Source organism: Borostomias antarcticus (genome assembly GCF_949987555.1).
Source record: "Borostomias antarcticus genome assembly, chromosome: 8".
In the NCBI taxonomy this organism is placed as follows: Eukaryota; Metazoa; Chordata; class Actinopteri; order Stomiiformes; family Stomiidae; genus Borostomias; species Borostomias antarcticus.
The window spans coordinates 11,464,934-11,480,439 of NC_140241.1; the positions used below are offsets into that span (position 1 = coordinate 11,464,934).

The 15,506-nt window shown below is 51.9% G+C and overlaps 1 protein-coding gene across 1 annotated transcript; it reads left to right on the top strand.

The window, feature by feature from the left end:
* Window positions 1-303: 303 nt before the first annotated feature.
* bcan (brevican) lies at window positions 304-14,647 on the top strand (the record flags this gene model as incomplete). The annotated part of the gene is made up of 13 exons (XM_084442461.1): window positions 304-385; window positions 840-1,232; window positions 2,654-2,828; window positions 3,469-3,596; window positions 4,443-4,736; window positions 5,083-6,199; window positions 7,399-8,312; window positions 9,990-10,103; window positions 10,400-10,558; window positions 12,528-12,610; window positions 13,633-13,777; window positions 14,205-14,387; window positions 14,526-14,647. The coding sequence occupies exons 1-13, from the start codon at window positions 307-309 to the stop codon at window positions 14,645-14,647; spliced, it is 3,906 nt and encodes a 1,301-aa protein (XP_084298587.1). The 5' UTR covers window positions 304-306.
* Window positions 14,648-15,506: the final 859 nt, after the last annotated feature.

Sequence of the window (15,506 nt, forward strand, 5' to 3'; positions counted from 1 at the left end):
CTCCCCCCTCTCCCTCTCCCTCTCTCCCTCCCCCCTCTCTCTCTCCCTCTCTCTCCCTCCCCCCTCTCTCTCTCCCTCTCTTTCCCTCTCCCTCTCTGTCTCTTTCCCTCTCCCTCTCTCCCTCCCTCCCCCTCTCTCCCTCTCTCTCTATCCATCCTCTTGTTTGATCTTTCTTTTCCCCTCCCTGCTCTCTCTCTCTCCCTCTCTCTCTATCTCTTTCCCTCTTTCTGTCTCCCTCTCTCTCTCTCTCTCTCTTCCTCTCTCTCTCTCTCTCTCTCTCTCTCTCTCTCTCTCTCTAGGCTGGAGATGCTCCTGTCTCTTCTGCTGGGCGCCATCTGTCCCTTCGCCCTCTCGTCCTCCTCCACCCCCCCCAGCCGCGCGGCAGGTACGCCCCCCCCCTCCCCTGTCCGTCAGCCCCAGCTACTGGCATCCATTCAATCACCTCTGACCCCTGACACCTGAGAGCGGGGGAGCACGGTTTAATCACCGCCCCCCCGTCATTCAGCGCTTTCGCTGACACACGCAGTCTGGGAGCCGTTTCAGCGGTGACTTTTACACAGGAAATCAAGGTTAACTGATGTTAAGCCCGAGGGGAGAGTCAGCCAGTGTGTCTCATCCGGTGTTTGTGTCACCAACAACAACAACACCATGATGGTCGAGTGGCGAGACTTGCAAATGGGTTCCAGACTTCCAGAACATTCTGTAAACACTCTCACAGCTTCGCTTTTCCACCTCCCCTCAGCCCCCTCATACGTTTACCCATCAGGCAACACAAAACCGGACCTTATCTGGTCCGAAACGTTCAAAATCACGCTGTTTCTTTCTACCCCGACCTCCAGACGACTCCGGACTCTTGCAGGTGACCATCCCCAGCGAGCCCCCCGTGTCGGCCGTCCTGGGGGGCTCCCTCACCCTCCCCTGCCTGGTGTCGCTGTCCCAACTGCCCCCCTCGCCCTCCTCGCCCGGCCGCCGCGGCGCCCTCTCCCTGCCCCGGGTCAAGTGGAGCGTGCGCTACGAGGGCCGGGAGGCGGAGATCCTGGTTGCCCGCGGCGACCGGGTGAAGGTCAGCGAGGCGTACAAGGACCGGGCCTCGCTGCTGAACTACGTCTCGTCCCCGGCTGACCTCACGCTGCGTCTGGACGGCCTGCTCTACAACGACACCGGATTCTACTTCTGCGAGGTCCAGCAGGGGCTGGAGGACGCCGACGACATGGCTCACGTCAAGGTCAAAGGTGAGGTCAGGGTCAAGGTCAAAGGTGAGGTCAGGGGGGCCGTCGCGGACGAAGGCTGTTCTCGCGGCGGTGCGGCTGTGGCTCAGGAGGTAGAGCAGGTCGTCCGATCATCGTAGGGTCGGCGGTTCGAATCCCGGCTCCTCTGAGAGCGGGCTAGCGCCTTGCATGGCAGCTGCCACCGTTGGTATGTGCGTGTGAACGGGTGAAAGGCCTTCATTGTAAAGCGCTTCGGATAAAAGCGCTATATAAGAGCGGTCCGTTCACCACGACGAAGGAAGTGGAGCTGTCGCCTCGTCGTCTCAGGAGGCGTGCTGCGAACCGCTCAGGAGTGATTTACCGAGTCATGGAGGAGTTCAAGGAGAAACACGCAGTGTCCTGCCCAACCCAGCAGAGATACGGGACCAACTATACTCCTCGTTCTTTATCATGCCACGTACATTCTGTGGTGATAGATTGTGGTTGTCCCGCTGCTTGCGCTTGGCAAGTAATGGATTCTAGACCCCTGACTAGAGTAATTTGTTAGCTACTAAATCGGCCATTAGCCCTGCGTGTCGCTAGGCTAGCAATTTATCTGTAATGGGCAGGTTCAGGTGGGAATTGAACCACCAACCTTCAGCATGGGAACCCAAACACGCACCAGGAGCGATGTTTCTATCTTTGTGTACAAGGCTACTCATGACAGTCATTCTAAAGAGATGCGCTTGTGAGCTCTGGTGAGTAGTGGTACACTGGCTGCATACGTTCAATGCTATTATTGTTAACAACGCCCGCTGAATGACTGTAATGTAATGTAATATAATGTAATGTAATATCATGTAATGTAACACTCACAGCAAAATGCGCCATCCAGATGACGGCAGGACTGTGGTGCTGTGTTGACTGTGGTGCTGTGTTGACTGTGGTGCTGTGTTGACTGGGGTGCTGTGTTGACTGTTGTGCTGTGTTGACTGTGGTGCTGTGTTGACTGTGGGGCTGTGTTGACTGTGGGGCTGTGTTGACTGCCATGCTGTGTTGTCAGGGGTGGTGTGTTGACTTTGTTGACTGTGGTGCTGTGTTGACTGTGGGGCTGTGGTGCTGTGTTGACTGGTGTTGTGGGGCTGTGTTGACTGTGGTGCTGTGTTGACTGTGGTGTTGAGGTGATGTGTTGACTGTGGTGCTGTGTTGACTGTGGTGTTGAGGTGCTGTGTTGACTGTGGTGCTGTGTTGACTGTGGTGCTGTGTTGACTGTGGTGCTGTGTTGACTGTGGTGTTGAGGTGCTGTGTTGACTGTGGTGCTGTGTTGACTGTGGTGTTGAGGTGCTGTGTTGACTGTGGTGCTGTGTTGACTGTGGTGCTGTGTTGACTGTGGTGCTGTGTTGACTGTGGGGCTGTGTTGACTGTGGTGTTGAGGTGCTGTGTTGACTGCTGTACTGTGTTGACAGGGGTGGTGTTCCACTACCGCCACGCCTCCAGCCGCTACGCCTTCACGTTCCAGCGTGCGCGGGAGGCGTGCGAGGAGATCGGCGCCCACATGGCCACGCCGGAGCAGCTGCTGGCCGCCTACCACAGCGGCTACGAGCAGTGTGACGCCGGCTGGCTCTCTGACCGCTCCGTGAGGTGAGGGCCGCGCTAAGGTCCGCCCCTATGAGGCTGACGCAGGGAGAGGATCGCCTTTATATAGGGGCAGGTCAGGGAGGAGGGGCGGGTCGTCCAGCGATCGTGGGGTCGGCGGTTCGAGTCCCGGCTCCTCCTGTCCTTCCCTGGGCAAAGACACCGAACCCCAAGCTGCTCCCGATGAGCAGGCTAGCACCTCGCATGGCAGCTGCCGCCATTGGTGTGCGAATGGGTGAATTGTAAAGCGCTTTGGATAAAAGCGCTATATATACGTGCAGTCTGTTTACCACTTATAATTAACAGGAAGTCCTTCTAAGTACTTCCTGTTAATTATAAGTGGACTATAAGTAGACTTGTCCCCTGTCGCTGTAGTGTACGGTTATGAAAGGACACTTGCAATGATGTCTGAGGCAGACCTGGGTCGAAATACTACTTGAAATACTTTAAATTACTTTTTGGTCCATGACTGCTGTTGTCTGGCACACAATGAAACCCATGGGCTATTCCCAGATATGCAAACCCCACCAACCTGACACTCTGGCCCAGACGGATCCAAGCAAATGCTTGAAAGTATTTGAAATGCAGTATTTGAATCCAGGTGTGGTGTGAGGTCCGTAACGCTGTGCAGCTCTGCGCTCCGTAGATACCCCATCCAGACGCCGAGGGAGGGCTGTTTCGGGGACATGGACGGGCAGCCGGGTGTGAGGAGCTACGGCCTGATGGAGCCTGACGAGCTCTACGACGTCTACTGCTACGTGGAGAACATCCAAGGTACGGTACGGCTCTGTTTCAGCCCCCTCGGCGTTACGGCGGGTTCCAGTCGCCTCGGGAACTCAGACTTTCCCAGTTTCCCGGCGGAAATGTCATCTGGAACAATGTCCCCTGAGCTGGGATTTCCACCTGGGAAACTCGGGGGAACCTCGCCTACCCTGAACTGACCCGACCACAACTCCCACCTCAAAATCAAGATGGCGGCTGCGCGCATCAACAATAAGTGAAAGCTGTAGTAATACTGTTTATGAGCACTTCTGTCTTATTTGCGTCTCATTCAATCAGTCGTACACACAGTACTACTGTCCAACTTCTAGGACCTATCTGTGGACCTATTGCTAAGGTGTTTGTATAACCATATAGTGCTTTGTTATCAACTGGCATTACTAACAATGACTACCTTGTGTAAATACTAGCCGCGTATTGCTAGCTAACAGAGATCAGGCTAGTGGGTTTAAAAAGTGGGTTTTTCGCCTTGTTTCTGGAACGTGGTCAACTCGGGTATGATGTCATTATCAGCTCCAAACTCTTACATCCCAGGCGACTGGATTATTATCATTATTGCAAAGTTGCAAAATCAGCTCACTTTTCTGGCCCCCGGGTGAAACTGTTTTTTTGCTTCCCTCTGGAATATGTAAGGGTGGGACCTATGCCCAGCCTCCCATTGCTCTCTGTAAAGCACATTGTGTTGCCTCTGTGTATGAAATGCGCTATACAAATAAAGTTTGATTTCATTACATTTGATTTGATCTGTACATGTAGACGGGTCAAAAGGTCAGACTCAGGCGTTCCCTTAACGTCAGTATTCCGTCAAACCCAGACCCCTGTTTTCTCCCGTGTTTCCAGGGGAGGTGTTCCACGGCTCCGCCCCCCAGCGCTTCACCCTGTGGGAGGCCAAGGCCTACTGCCTGGAGCGCGGGGCGGAGCTGGCCACCACGGCCGAGTTGTACGCCGCCTGGAACGACGGGCTGAACCACTGCAGCCCGGGCTGGCTGGCTGACCGCAGCGTGCGCTACCCCATCGTCACCCCCAGGGAGCGCTGTGGAGGCGGGGAGCCCGGCGTCAGGACCGTCTACCGCCACGGCAACCGGACGGGCTTCCCCGAGCCGCATGCCCGCCACGACGTCTACTGCTTCAGGGGTGAGCGGGCGGCGGCGGTCGTTTGTCGGGGGCGCAAGATTTGATGAGTAGACGCGTGTGTGACCCGTGTTAAGGGCTCGCTCGGGGCGGGATTCGAACCCACGCTTTCCCGCTTGTGAGGCGGACGCGCTAACGGTCGCGCCAAAAGGGACGTCCCTCTTGGAGGGACTGTTAGCGCTACTTTGAGGAGTGAGTTTAACCAACTACACGCTACCACTACCTGGGACTCACAAGGACACTTTGTCACTCGGTTACACACGGTCACTTCCTCACACAAACTGTTTTCTGTAAATGTGTCAATATTTGGTTCGTCTCACCTCCGTGTCACTCGTTGTGTCACTCACAGGCAACGACAACAACAACGCGTACACAGAGCCCCCCCGCGACCACCGGGCCACCGAGCTGGAGGACGTCGGCCAGGACGCCGTGACCACGGCGGTCACTCTGGAGACGCTCAGTCCGGACCGGGCGACGGAGCGAGAGGGGAGTGAAGCTCGGGGGTCCCTGACCGCCGTCCCCCTCCCCGGTCAGCACGGAGGACAGCAGGGGGCGGCTGTGGAGGGTCACGCCCCCACGACGGTCTACCGCCAGGAAACCCTGACCCTCACCTCGCAGGACCCCCGGGCCGTAGAGGTCATCTGGGAGCCGGTGCAAGCGGCCCGCCACCCGGAGTCGTACCGGCCGGCACCTGAGAAGAACCAGGACCCGATGCGTCCGGTCCCACCCTACGACCAGAACCCGACATACCCGTCTTCTACAGACGCTTCGCCCTACGGCGAGCCCGACCAGAAGTCAGCGTCGTACCCGCCGTTTACAGAAGCAAGCGGAGGTGCAGAAGAGGAGACGGCTACTGGTGAAGACGGCGCCGTTGATGGTGAGGCCTCTTGGGAAGGTGACGGGCGGACGGAGAGCGCGCCAGGGATGACTTCTGGTTCTGCGCCCACCGCGGCGTTTAATGAGACAGAACCAGAACGCGGCGAGCCCACGGAGGGAGACGCCGACGCCGCGTCCGGAAGCCCCGAGACGGCGGGCGCCGACGCCACCGCCGGGCGCCACGCCTCCCCGCACGAGCGCCGGCGGAGGCCCACGCCCACGCCCCGGGACGACCGCTCCTACCGCGTCCGCTCGGAGCCGGTCACCGAGACGGGGTCGACCCTCCTGAGCACGCGCTCTCACGGTCTCTCCGGAGGGGCCCAGGAGGCCGACGCTGATGAGGAGACGTCCGCGTCCGCCGACCAGGAACCAGAGGTCTTCCCCGTCCACTCCGCCTCCCAGCCACCGGCCTTTCAAAACACCACGCCTGAATCCCCCCCGAGTGAAGAGGACACCGGGGAGCCCAGCACCAGGCCAGGTCTCCCTGAGACGGACTCCCAGACCACGGAGGACCAGCCAGGAGACCGGGTCACCCTCCGTCCAGTGGGAATGAACCCCGATGTCCACCACGGACTGACCGCCACCTCCCAGTACAGTGAGTCTATGACGACCGTACTTTGTATTTATAAAACCGTTGTTTCTCAAAGAGCTTTTGTAGTAAATATATTCTTAAATGTAGATCACATGAGCACACTCGGTCTACATTACTGCATCTACAGATAATATTATTTCATTGCATTTTTCGAAAGACGAAAGCCTTTTCTCAGAGGTGGCTACAGTTGTATCCCCCCAATTTTTATATAAGAAGTAGAATTTTGCACTTAAAAAGCACATATCCACCGATATCTACTCAGCTATTATGGTATCCACTAGCCTGGCTTCGTGACCCTGATCACATGATCTCACAGGCTGTCTTTAGTGGAGAGAGATCACATGATCAGGGTTGCGTAGCCAGGCTAGTGGACATCGGTGGATTTAAGCACAAAAAGTGCTTTTAATATAAAAGGAAGGGGGCTACAACTGTAGCCACCTCGGAGAAAAGACTTTCGTCTTTCGAAAAATGTCTTCACTTGGGTGAGTAACGAAATAATATTGTCGGTAGATGCGGTAATGTAGACCGAGTGAAAAAAGTATATGACGCAATGAATGGCTCTGGCAGGGTGGTATAGCCCTGAATAGTACACCAACCTGGACCAGGCATTATGAGCGCAGTAATTCGAGTTTACCTTACAAACTTGGGGTTGCTTTAAAGTCGCACAGAAATGAAAAAATCATTCTGTCCCATTTTGGTTCACATAATTGGTCATAGTGTTCACCTATTCAATGATGTATACAATGATGTTGTAATCTTATATCAAAGTATATATTTTCTTGCTTCCTGGAAAACGGTAGGTCACGTGCAATTACGACAACAGGTACCTTAGATTTTAGGACTATAATCTCACGACATCCACCCGTCAATCAACGCTATCGAATCTGTCTAAAGTTCTTAAAACCCGTCCATGTGTCAATGTTCCAATCAAATTCCTCCAAACATATGTCCCACCCTCATAGCTTGTTTGCGTCGGAAATACGTCAAACTACGGAAGTTAGATGATCTCAAACGTCCGTTTCTGTGCGACTTTAACTAAAAGACACATTTTTCTGAGACACAGTAGAGAATATTGTATTTGAACTATTCTGCATGGATGTGGTTTCAGTTGGATTTCTTCATGATTTTATTAACAGGGTATGATCCCACTCAGGAACAGTCTGGCGTAACGATACCTGATTCCCCCGCTCCGGTCAGCCGAGAGGCGGAGGCGGAGCCAGAGGGGGCGTCCGTGGCGTTAGCGCCAGAGGCAGCGGACCCAGGCGGACACATTGACCGGACCTCGGGTCCGACGGACAGAACCGTTTTGGTCGCTTTTGAGTCGGGCTCCAGGGAAGAGGGAATCCACCGTGACAGCTACCCTGTCACCTTCCTGACGTCCCCCATGTCCATAACGCTGTCCCCCTGGGCTGTGGAGGTGGAGGCCAGCTCCCCGAGAGAGTTCATCACCTTCAACCCCGAGGCCAGCGGCGACGCGTCCGGGTCGGGCCCCCTGGAGGAGGGGGCGGAGCCGGCGGTGGAGCAGGAGGGGCTGGGGGAGACCCCCGAGGTTCTCCTGACCACCGCCCCCGACCTCTCAGACCGGGCCTCGGGCTCCGGGGGCAGCGGCCAGGTGGGGGGCGATGGGCACGCCGGGTCGGGATCCGGCGCCGAGGAGCTTTCTGGGTCCGGCGACAGGTCCGGAGAATCGTCCGGCGAAGGCTCGGGTCTCCGGGTCGACACGGAACTGTTCGCCCGCGCGAACGGAACCCTCTACGCGGTCAATGGCACGGACGACGGCGAGGCGGAGCCCGGCACCGACGCGCCCTCCGCTGACGTAGAGATCACCCTGCTGCCCACCCTGTCGGCCACGCCCGGCTGGGATGCGCAGGCCCCTCCCACAATGCCCCAGGAGTCCCGCACCGACCTGGAGTACATGGGCGAGCCCAACAGCGCCTCCCCCCCACCCACCCAGGAACCAGAGACCCCCGGCCCCTCTCCCACACCGGACGACTACGATGACCTCACCACGACGCTGAGCCCTGAGGAGGACGAGCCGGCCGCCACGCCTGGAGCACCCCCTCGTGGCAGGTCATCCGTTGTGAAATTTGTGAGCGTTGCAGGTAACGCAGGTAATGCAGGTTGCAGCCATCTTTACAGACACATGAGAACAGGCGTCCAAGCCTGTGTCCACCTTACGACACATGAAAAACCATGAGAGGACCTAAAGAGAGACAGATCAGCTGCTCTGGTGAATTCTGGTGGGGAGACGGAGGGATTCTCTGAGATGAGCGCTGCTGGGTTTTAACACTCAGCAGGGAGAGCTCTGACTCTGTTTAACAGTCAGCAGGGAGAGCTCTGACTCTGTTTAACAGTCAGCAGGGAGAGCTCTGACTCTGTTTAACACTCAGCAGGGAGAGCTCTGACTCTGTTTAACAGTCAGCAGGGAGAGCTCTGACTCTGTTTAACACTCAGCAGGGAGAGCTCTGACTGTTTAACACTTAGCAGGGAGAGCTCTGACTCTGTTTAACAGTCAGCAGGGAGAGCTCTGACTCTGTTTAACACTCAGCAGGGAGAGCTCTGACTCTGTTTAACAGTCAGCAGGGAGAGCTCTGACTCTGTTTAACAGTCAGCAGGGAGAGCTCTGACTCTGTTTAACAGTAGGCAGGGAGAGCTCTGACTCTGTTTAACAGTCAGCAGGGAGAGCTCTGACTCTGTTTAACAGTCAGCAGGGAGAGCTCTGACTCTGTTTAACAGTCAGCAGGGAGAGCTCTGACTCTGTTTAACACTCAGCAGGGAGAGCTCTGACTCTGTTTAACACTTAGCAGGGAGAGCTCTGACTCTGTTTAACACTTAGCAGGGAGAGCTCTGACTCTGTTTAACAGTCAGCAGGGAGAACTCTGACTCTGTTTAACACTCAGCAGGGAGAGCTCTGACTCTGTTTAACAGTCAGCAGGGAGAGCTCTGACTGTTTAACACTTAGCAGGGAGAGCTCTGACTCTGTTTAACAGTCAGCAGGGAGAGCTCTGACTCTGTTTAACAGTCAGCAGGGAGAGCTCTGACTCTGTTTAACAGTAGGCAGGGAGAGCTCTGACTCTGTTTAACACTTAGCAGGGAGAGCTCTGACTCTGTTTAACACTTAGCAGGGAGAACTCTGACTCTGTTTAACACTCAGCAGGGAGAGCTCTGACTCTGTTTAACAGTCAGCAGGGAGAGCTCTGACTCTGTTTAACACTTAGCAGGGAGAGCTCTGACTCTGTTTAACAGTCAGCAGGGAGAGCTCTGACTCTGTTTATAACTACATTCACTCACTGTTTTAGGAAAATAAAATAAAAAAGCAGGATGGCAATAAAGTAGGAATCTTTGTATTCTCCATAGCTACCAGTCTTGTAGTCTGGAAAAAACATAAAAACATTTAAGAGAACCTAATTTGGCAATGATTTCCTGACAGTTTCAGATTGCAAGACAGAAATACTGTAACCTCGATATGATAGATCCATAAAATATTCTTTATTCAGACAGATACTACAATGTTGACCATAACCAACTAGGAAAGGGTATCTATAAATGATGTAATGGCTCCCTCTAGTGGCGAGCATCCAGCCAGAGAAGAGAACCTCCAGTCATTGCAGTCAAACCAGATAAGACGGCAGTCCTAATTGTATTATACTTGACTTAAATCTACTGTATATACATGCAAAAAATAATAATTTATGTTATATTATTGTTTATGGACTTTGTGCTTTTGTTTTGAACCCCCCCCCCCACACACACACACACACACACACACACGCACACACACCTGTGTGTGTCAGACGCCTGCGCTGAGAACCCGTGTTTGAACGGGGGCACCTGCATGGAGAGAGGCTCTTCAGTGCGCTGCCTCTGCCTGCCCTCCTACAGGGGAGACCGATGCCAGACAGGTACAGCACCCACACACGCCAGCGCTCCGTCCAAACTCCATTCAAAATGTCCGCCGTACAGCACAGTCACACTATCAACTCTGCTGTACAGGCTGACCTTCGCTGTGCTGAGTGACGTTTTGGCTAGAGTGTAAATGTCAGTCTGTAGAGCGTAGTGTATAATCATGTGATGAGTTATGTGATTGGTTGTAAACGTTTCAGTCGTCCCCGTGTGCATACCGCCCTGTCATGAGACTATTTCCCCCCCGGGGAGAGAGAGGGAGACGTGTGTAAATCTCCTGCTCCTGGCTCCTCAGACCTGGAGTCGTGTGAGGCAGGCTGGGAGAAGTTCATGGGCTTCTGCTACCGTCACTTCGACCGGCGGCAGGCCTGGGAGGTGGCGGAGCAGCACTGCCGACTGTGCGGGGGCCACCTGGTGTCCGTCATGACCCCCGAGGAGCAGGGCTACATCAACGGTCAGTATCATCACTCCCCCCCCCCCCCCCCCCCCCCGTCATGACCCCCGAGGAGCAGGGCTACATCAACAGTCAGTATCACCCCCCCCCCCCCCCCCCCGTCATGACCCCCCGAGGAGCAGGGCTACATCAACGGTCAGTATCCCCTCCCCCCCCTTCCCCACGCCCCCCCCCACCCCCCCGTCATGACCCCCGAGGAGCAGGACTACATCAATGGTCAGTATCCCCACCCCAACCCTAACCCCCCCCCTCCCCCCCATGAACCCTGTGCTCTAGTGAAAAACACCAACTTACATTACAGTCATTTAGAACAGGGGTTCTACCTTTTTTCCCCAGAGCCCCCCACTTACACCTGATGGAATTTGCGCCCCCCCCTCCCCCACAAATCTCTGTCCAGTCTGTGTGTGTGTATGTTTATATGTGCGCAAATGACCTCAGGTCTAAGTTAGGGGACAATGAAGTGCTTCACCAATGTAGCAGTAATATTAATGTTGACACCATTCAGTCTCTGATTAATTTGTTGAGTTTATATGGTATTGTAATGCTGTAAATACAAGGCTTTTTGGCCCTTCATCAGATATAATCATGTATTTTGTTAAAATTGCTGTGTGACATGTCAATAACATGATTCTTTGACAAATATTTGTCTAGCTTATATTAAGGCCTCAAATTGTTTGAGGCCTGGTGCCCCCCCTGCAATTGTTGGCGCCCCCTTAAGGGGGGCCCGGACCCCAGGTTGGGAAACCCTGATTTAGAAGACACTTTTATCCAAAGCGACTTAGAATAATAGCATTTAATGTAGGGGTAGTCAGTGTACTACTACTCATCTCCTTTCTGAACAAGTGACTAAGAGCATAATCTAGTACTGAAGTCAAAGTGCAAGAATTGCAAAATATTAATACAATGTGTGAATAAGAGGAAGGATCCGGATAGAACTAATACAGAAGAACAAATTCAACTTAGGATTCAAAACCTTCTCTGACACAGTCCAGTGCGCTCTTAGGATTCAAAACCTTCTCTGACACAGTCCAGTGCGCTCTTAGGATTCAAAACCTTCTCTGACACAGTCCAGTGCACTCTTAGGATTCAAAACCTTCTCTGACACAGTCCAGTGCGCTCTTAGGATTCAAAACCTTCTCTGACACAGTCCAGTGCGCTCTTAGGATTCAAAACCTTCTCTGACACAGTCCAGTGCGCTCTTAGGATTCAAAACCTTCTCTGACACAGTCCAGTGCGCTCTTAGGATTCAAAACCTTCTCTGACACAGTCCAGTGCGCTCTTAGGATTCAAAACCTTCTCTGACACAGTCCAGTGCGCTCTTAGAGCCGGGTTAAACGCTCCTTGGGTGTTCTGTTCCCCATGTGAAGTATGATGATGAATATGATGTGGATGAACCCTGTTCTCTGGAGGAAAACAGACCCACATGCTCTGCATAACATGCTACTGTACCAATACAGGTACTATAGTGTCTAATGAAAGAAATACAATAAGATGGGATTGAACTTGCCTTTTGTAATCAATTCATGAGCTAAATAAACCTGCGGTAATGCGACGTCCCGATACGCTTTGATTGGATTAGAGATGGCCTCTCGGTAAACCCCTGGGGTATTTAGCAAACACATCGGTGTGTTTGTTTGAATTCAAAGACGGCTTAGACTGCTGGAGGTTGTGTGGTCCAAGAAAAAACTCAAGACGGTCTTTCATGTCGCGCTTCTTTTATCCAATTGCCCGTGGAATATGCGGTAGCTTTGATGCCGGCGATGGTGTTTTGTCTGTGAATCCCAAGGCAGATGCTAATCTAGCGTTCCTCTCATGGGTTTTCTATGGCTCATAGCTGGGCAGTGGTTCCTAACAAGTGTGTCTCTCACAGGTGTCGGATACACAGACGTGTTATGTTTGCAGATTAAGCACGACGTGAAGGAACGGTTCAAGTGAGCTCTGTGTTTCTCATCTGGTCCTCTTTGTTCAGATAAGTATAGAGAGTACCAGTGGACCGGACTCAACGACAGGACCATTGAAGGAGACTTCCGCTGGTCCGATGGGAACCCTCTTGTGAGTGTCTCACTGTCTGTGTTTCTGTCCGAAGAAAAAGTCCATCATTTCACCATAAGCTCAGATAAATATGAGCGTGTTTTAAGTATTGTTTTAGCATCGCATAACACACCCCGATAATTTATCAGGTCATCAGTATGTTGTTTATAATATATATATATATATATATATATATATATATATATATATATATATATATATATATATATGAAGAGTTCATTTGCAAAAACAGATATGTGCATTTTGATACATTTTGATAAATCATTTTTTCAATCAAATGTCAACATTAAATATCAATTAAATTACAGTTGGGTTGTTTTGATTAAATAAAGAAGACTCTTCTTTACGTAATCAAAACCATCAAACTGTTATTTAATTGATATCTAATGTTGACATTTGATTGAAAAAATGATTTATCAAAATGTATCAAAATGCACATATCTGCAAATGAACTCTTCATATATATATATATATTATAGGTATGTGTGCTTAAAAGGTGGTTGGTGGATGTACAGGTATCTGTATGGTTTGGGGGTATTGTGATAAGTCTATAAATGTATATGTGTACGTATATATGTGTACGTATAAGACAATCATCAATCATCTACAGTACCTCTATCTTTAGCTGTCTCTGGTTCCATTGTAGACTATGTGACCACCTCAGTCATGTGTCCATTGTAGACTGTGACCACCTCAGTCATGTGTCCTTTGTAGACTATGTGACCACCTCAGTCATGTTTCCATTGTAGACTGTGTGACCACCTCAGTCATGTTTCGCTGGGCGCCAGGCAAAAGTAGCTCTTACTCTCCTCTCCATGCTGTATCATTGGGAGAGTGCCAACTGCTAAAATGCTGGCATGTCTACTGCCTCTCAGCTGTTTGAGAACTGTTACTCACCCCTCACTTTCTCTCTCTCTCTTCATTTCCCTCTCTTTCTTTTTCTCGCATCCCTCCCTATCTCATTCCGCCCTCTCCCCCCCCCCCCTCTCTCTCTCTCTCCCCCCACCCTCTCTGTGTGCCAGCTGTATGAGAACTGGTACCGGGCCCAGCCTGACAGCTACTTCCTGTCTGGCGAGGACTGTGTGGTGATGGTGTGGCACGATGGCGGCCGCTGGAGTGACGTGCCGTGTAACTACCACCTGTCCTACACCTGCAAGAAGACCATCTGTGAGTCCACACGCAAGAACCGGCCCCACTTTAGACGAAGCGCAGCTTATACAGGCTTCATATAAGCCATAAAGATATATACTGTATGTATGTTACAGACTTCATTTTGGACTGCGTTGTTTTCTGTGTCACTCGTGATGAGGGATTGCCCAAGGTGGGATTCGAAGCAATGTTTTTCTGAGCTCGGCCGTTTGCGAGACACCGCTCTATCCCACTAAGCCACTGAAAAGCTAGCTATTAGATGACACAGCCGGACGGTATTAATACTAGGGGAGTGAGGTTCACTACTCGACCACTCTACTCTAGCCTCCTCCTCGTTAAATAATATATATACAGCGAGAGAGAAAGAGGTGGCACCACATGAAGAGACGGTGGTTTGGCTTAGTCCGTTTCCTTCAACCTTCCTCCTGTCCTGCTGTCCCTCTAGCTTCCTGTGGAAAGCCCCCCGAGGTCCCCAACGCCAGGTTATTCGGTAAGACGCACCTGCGCTACGAGATCAATGCCCGGGTGCGCTACTTCTGCAAGGAGGGGTTCCTCCAGAGGCACAACCCTGTCATCAGGTGCCTGTCCACCAGGAAGTGGGAGGTGCCTCAGATCACCTGCACAGCCAGTAAGAACATGAGCCTTCATTCTCTTATACGCCATATTTTTCCTTGTTTTATTGTTGAGACTTCGGTTGTATCGTTTGATGCACAGTGTGTGTCCAGTAGGTGAAAGTGACAAAGTTGTCCGTCCTGTGTCCTTCTAGCCGGCGCCGCGGCAGAGAGGCAGATAACCACGCCTCTGTTCCAGAACGAGGAGGCGGCCGTCGTGGACACGGCCACGGAGAAAGCCTCTCCGCAGTTCTGGGATATTAAGTGGAACTTTTAAACATGTTGAGCCCAACGCACCCCAACACACCCCACTATCCTCTCCTCTGGGCTCCTGTGTTCCTCGCTAAGACTGACCAACCTCGCCTAATGAGGCGGATCCTAGAGAAATGTTTTCCTAGAGACTGAATTGTTACAATCCTGTTTCCACTAGAAGAAGCCCGTTTACAACATAACAACACCTTGAGAGAATTCCAGTCTTGAAACTATAGTTTAGCCATACCAACAATGAAGGAATTGGACGAAGTTTGCACATGCAATACAGTAGTGTGTGAATGGAATACGCTTTAATGCTTTAATGTGACCCATCAAAATGGGTTTAATGATATGATATAATTAGTTAATTAGTAGCTATGGTAATGAGTTATCACGATGTTGGATTCATGTATTTGACGGACAGCAACACCTACATGCCAGTATTGTGGCAGGTTTAAAGACTGTGTGTTCATGACAATGCAAAGTGAAGTCTTTTGATGGGGATGGGTAAGTGAAGCGCAACCTAGTAAACCCTTACAGTACCCAGGTCTAACCCTAACCTCAGCTGGTCTGACAACCGAAGCCACTGTCCCACTCACCTCCTGGAGCACAGGACGTTGAGATTTCCACTTTCCTAGGAGTTTTTATCATATGACCTCCGACTCATCTCAGAGCTCAGACCGCCTCCTCGGTTCCACGAGACGGAACCTTCACCAACGTCTTCCTCACTGGTGCTTCTGTTTTTCAGGTGTCTCCCAGAATCCTCAGTTTGTTACATTCATACTCTCATTAAAAAACACAATGACCTAGAGAAAAATATTATTTCTGATCATTGTAATGTGTAGATAAGGTATCAATGACTAAAAACACGCCACTAGTAGTGT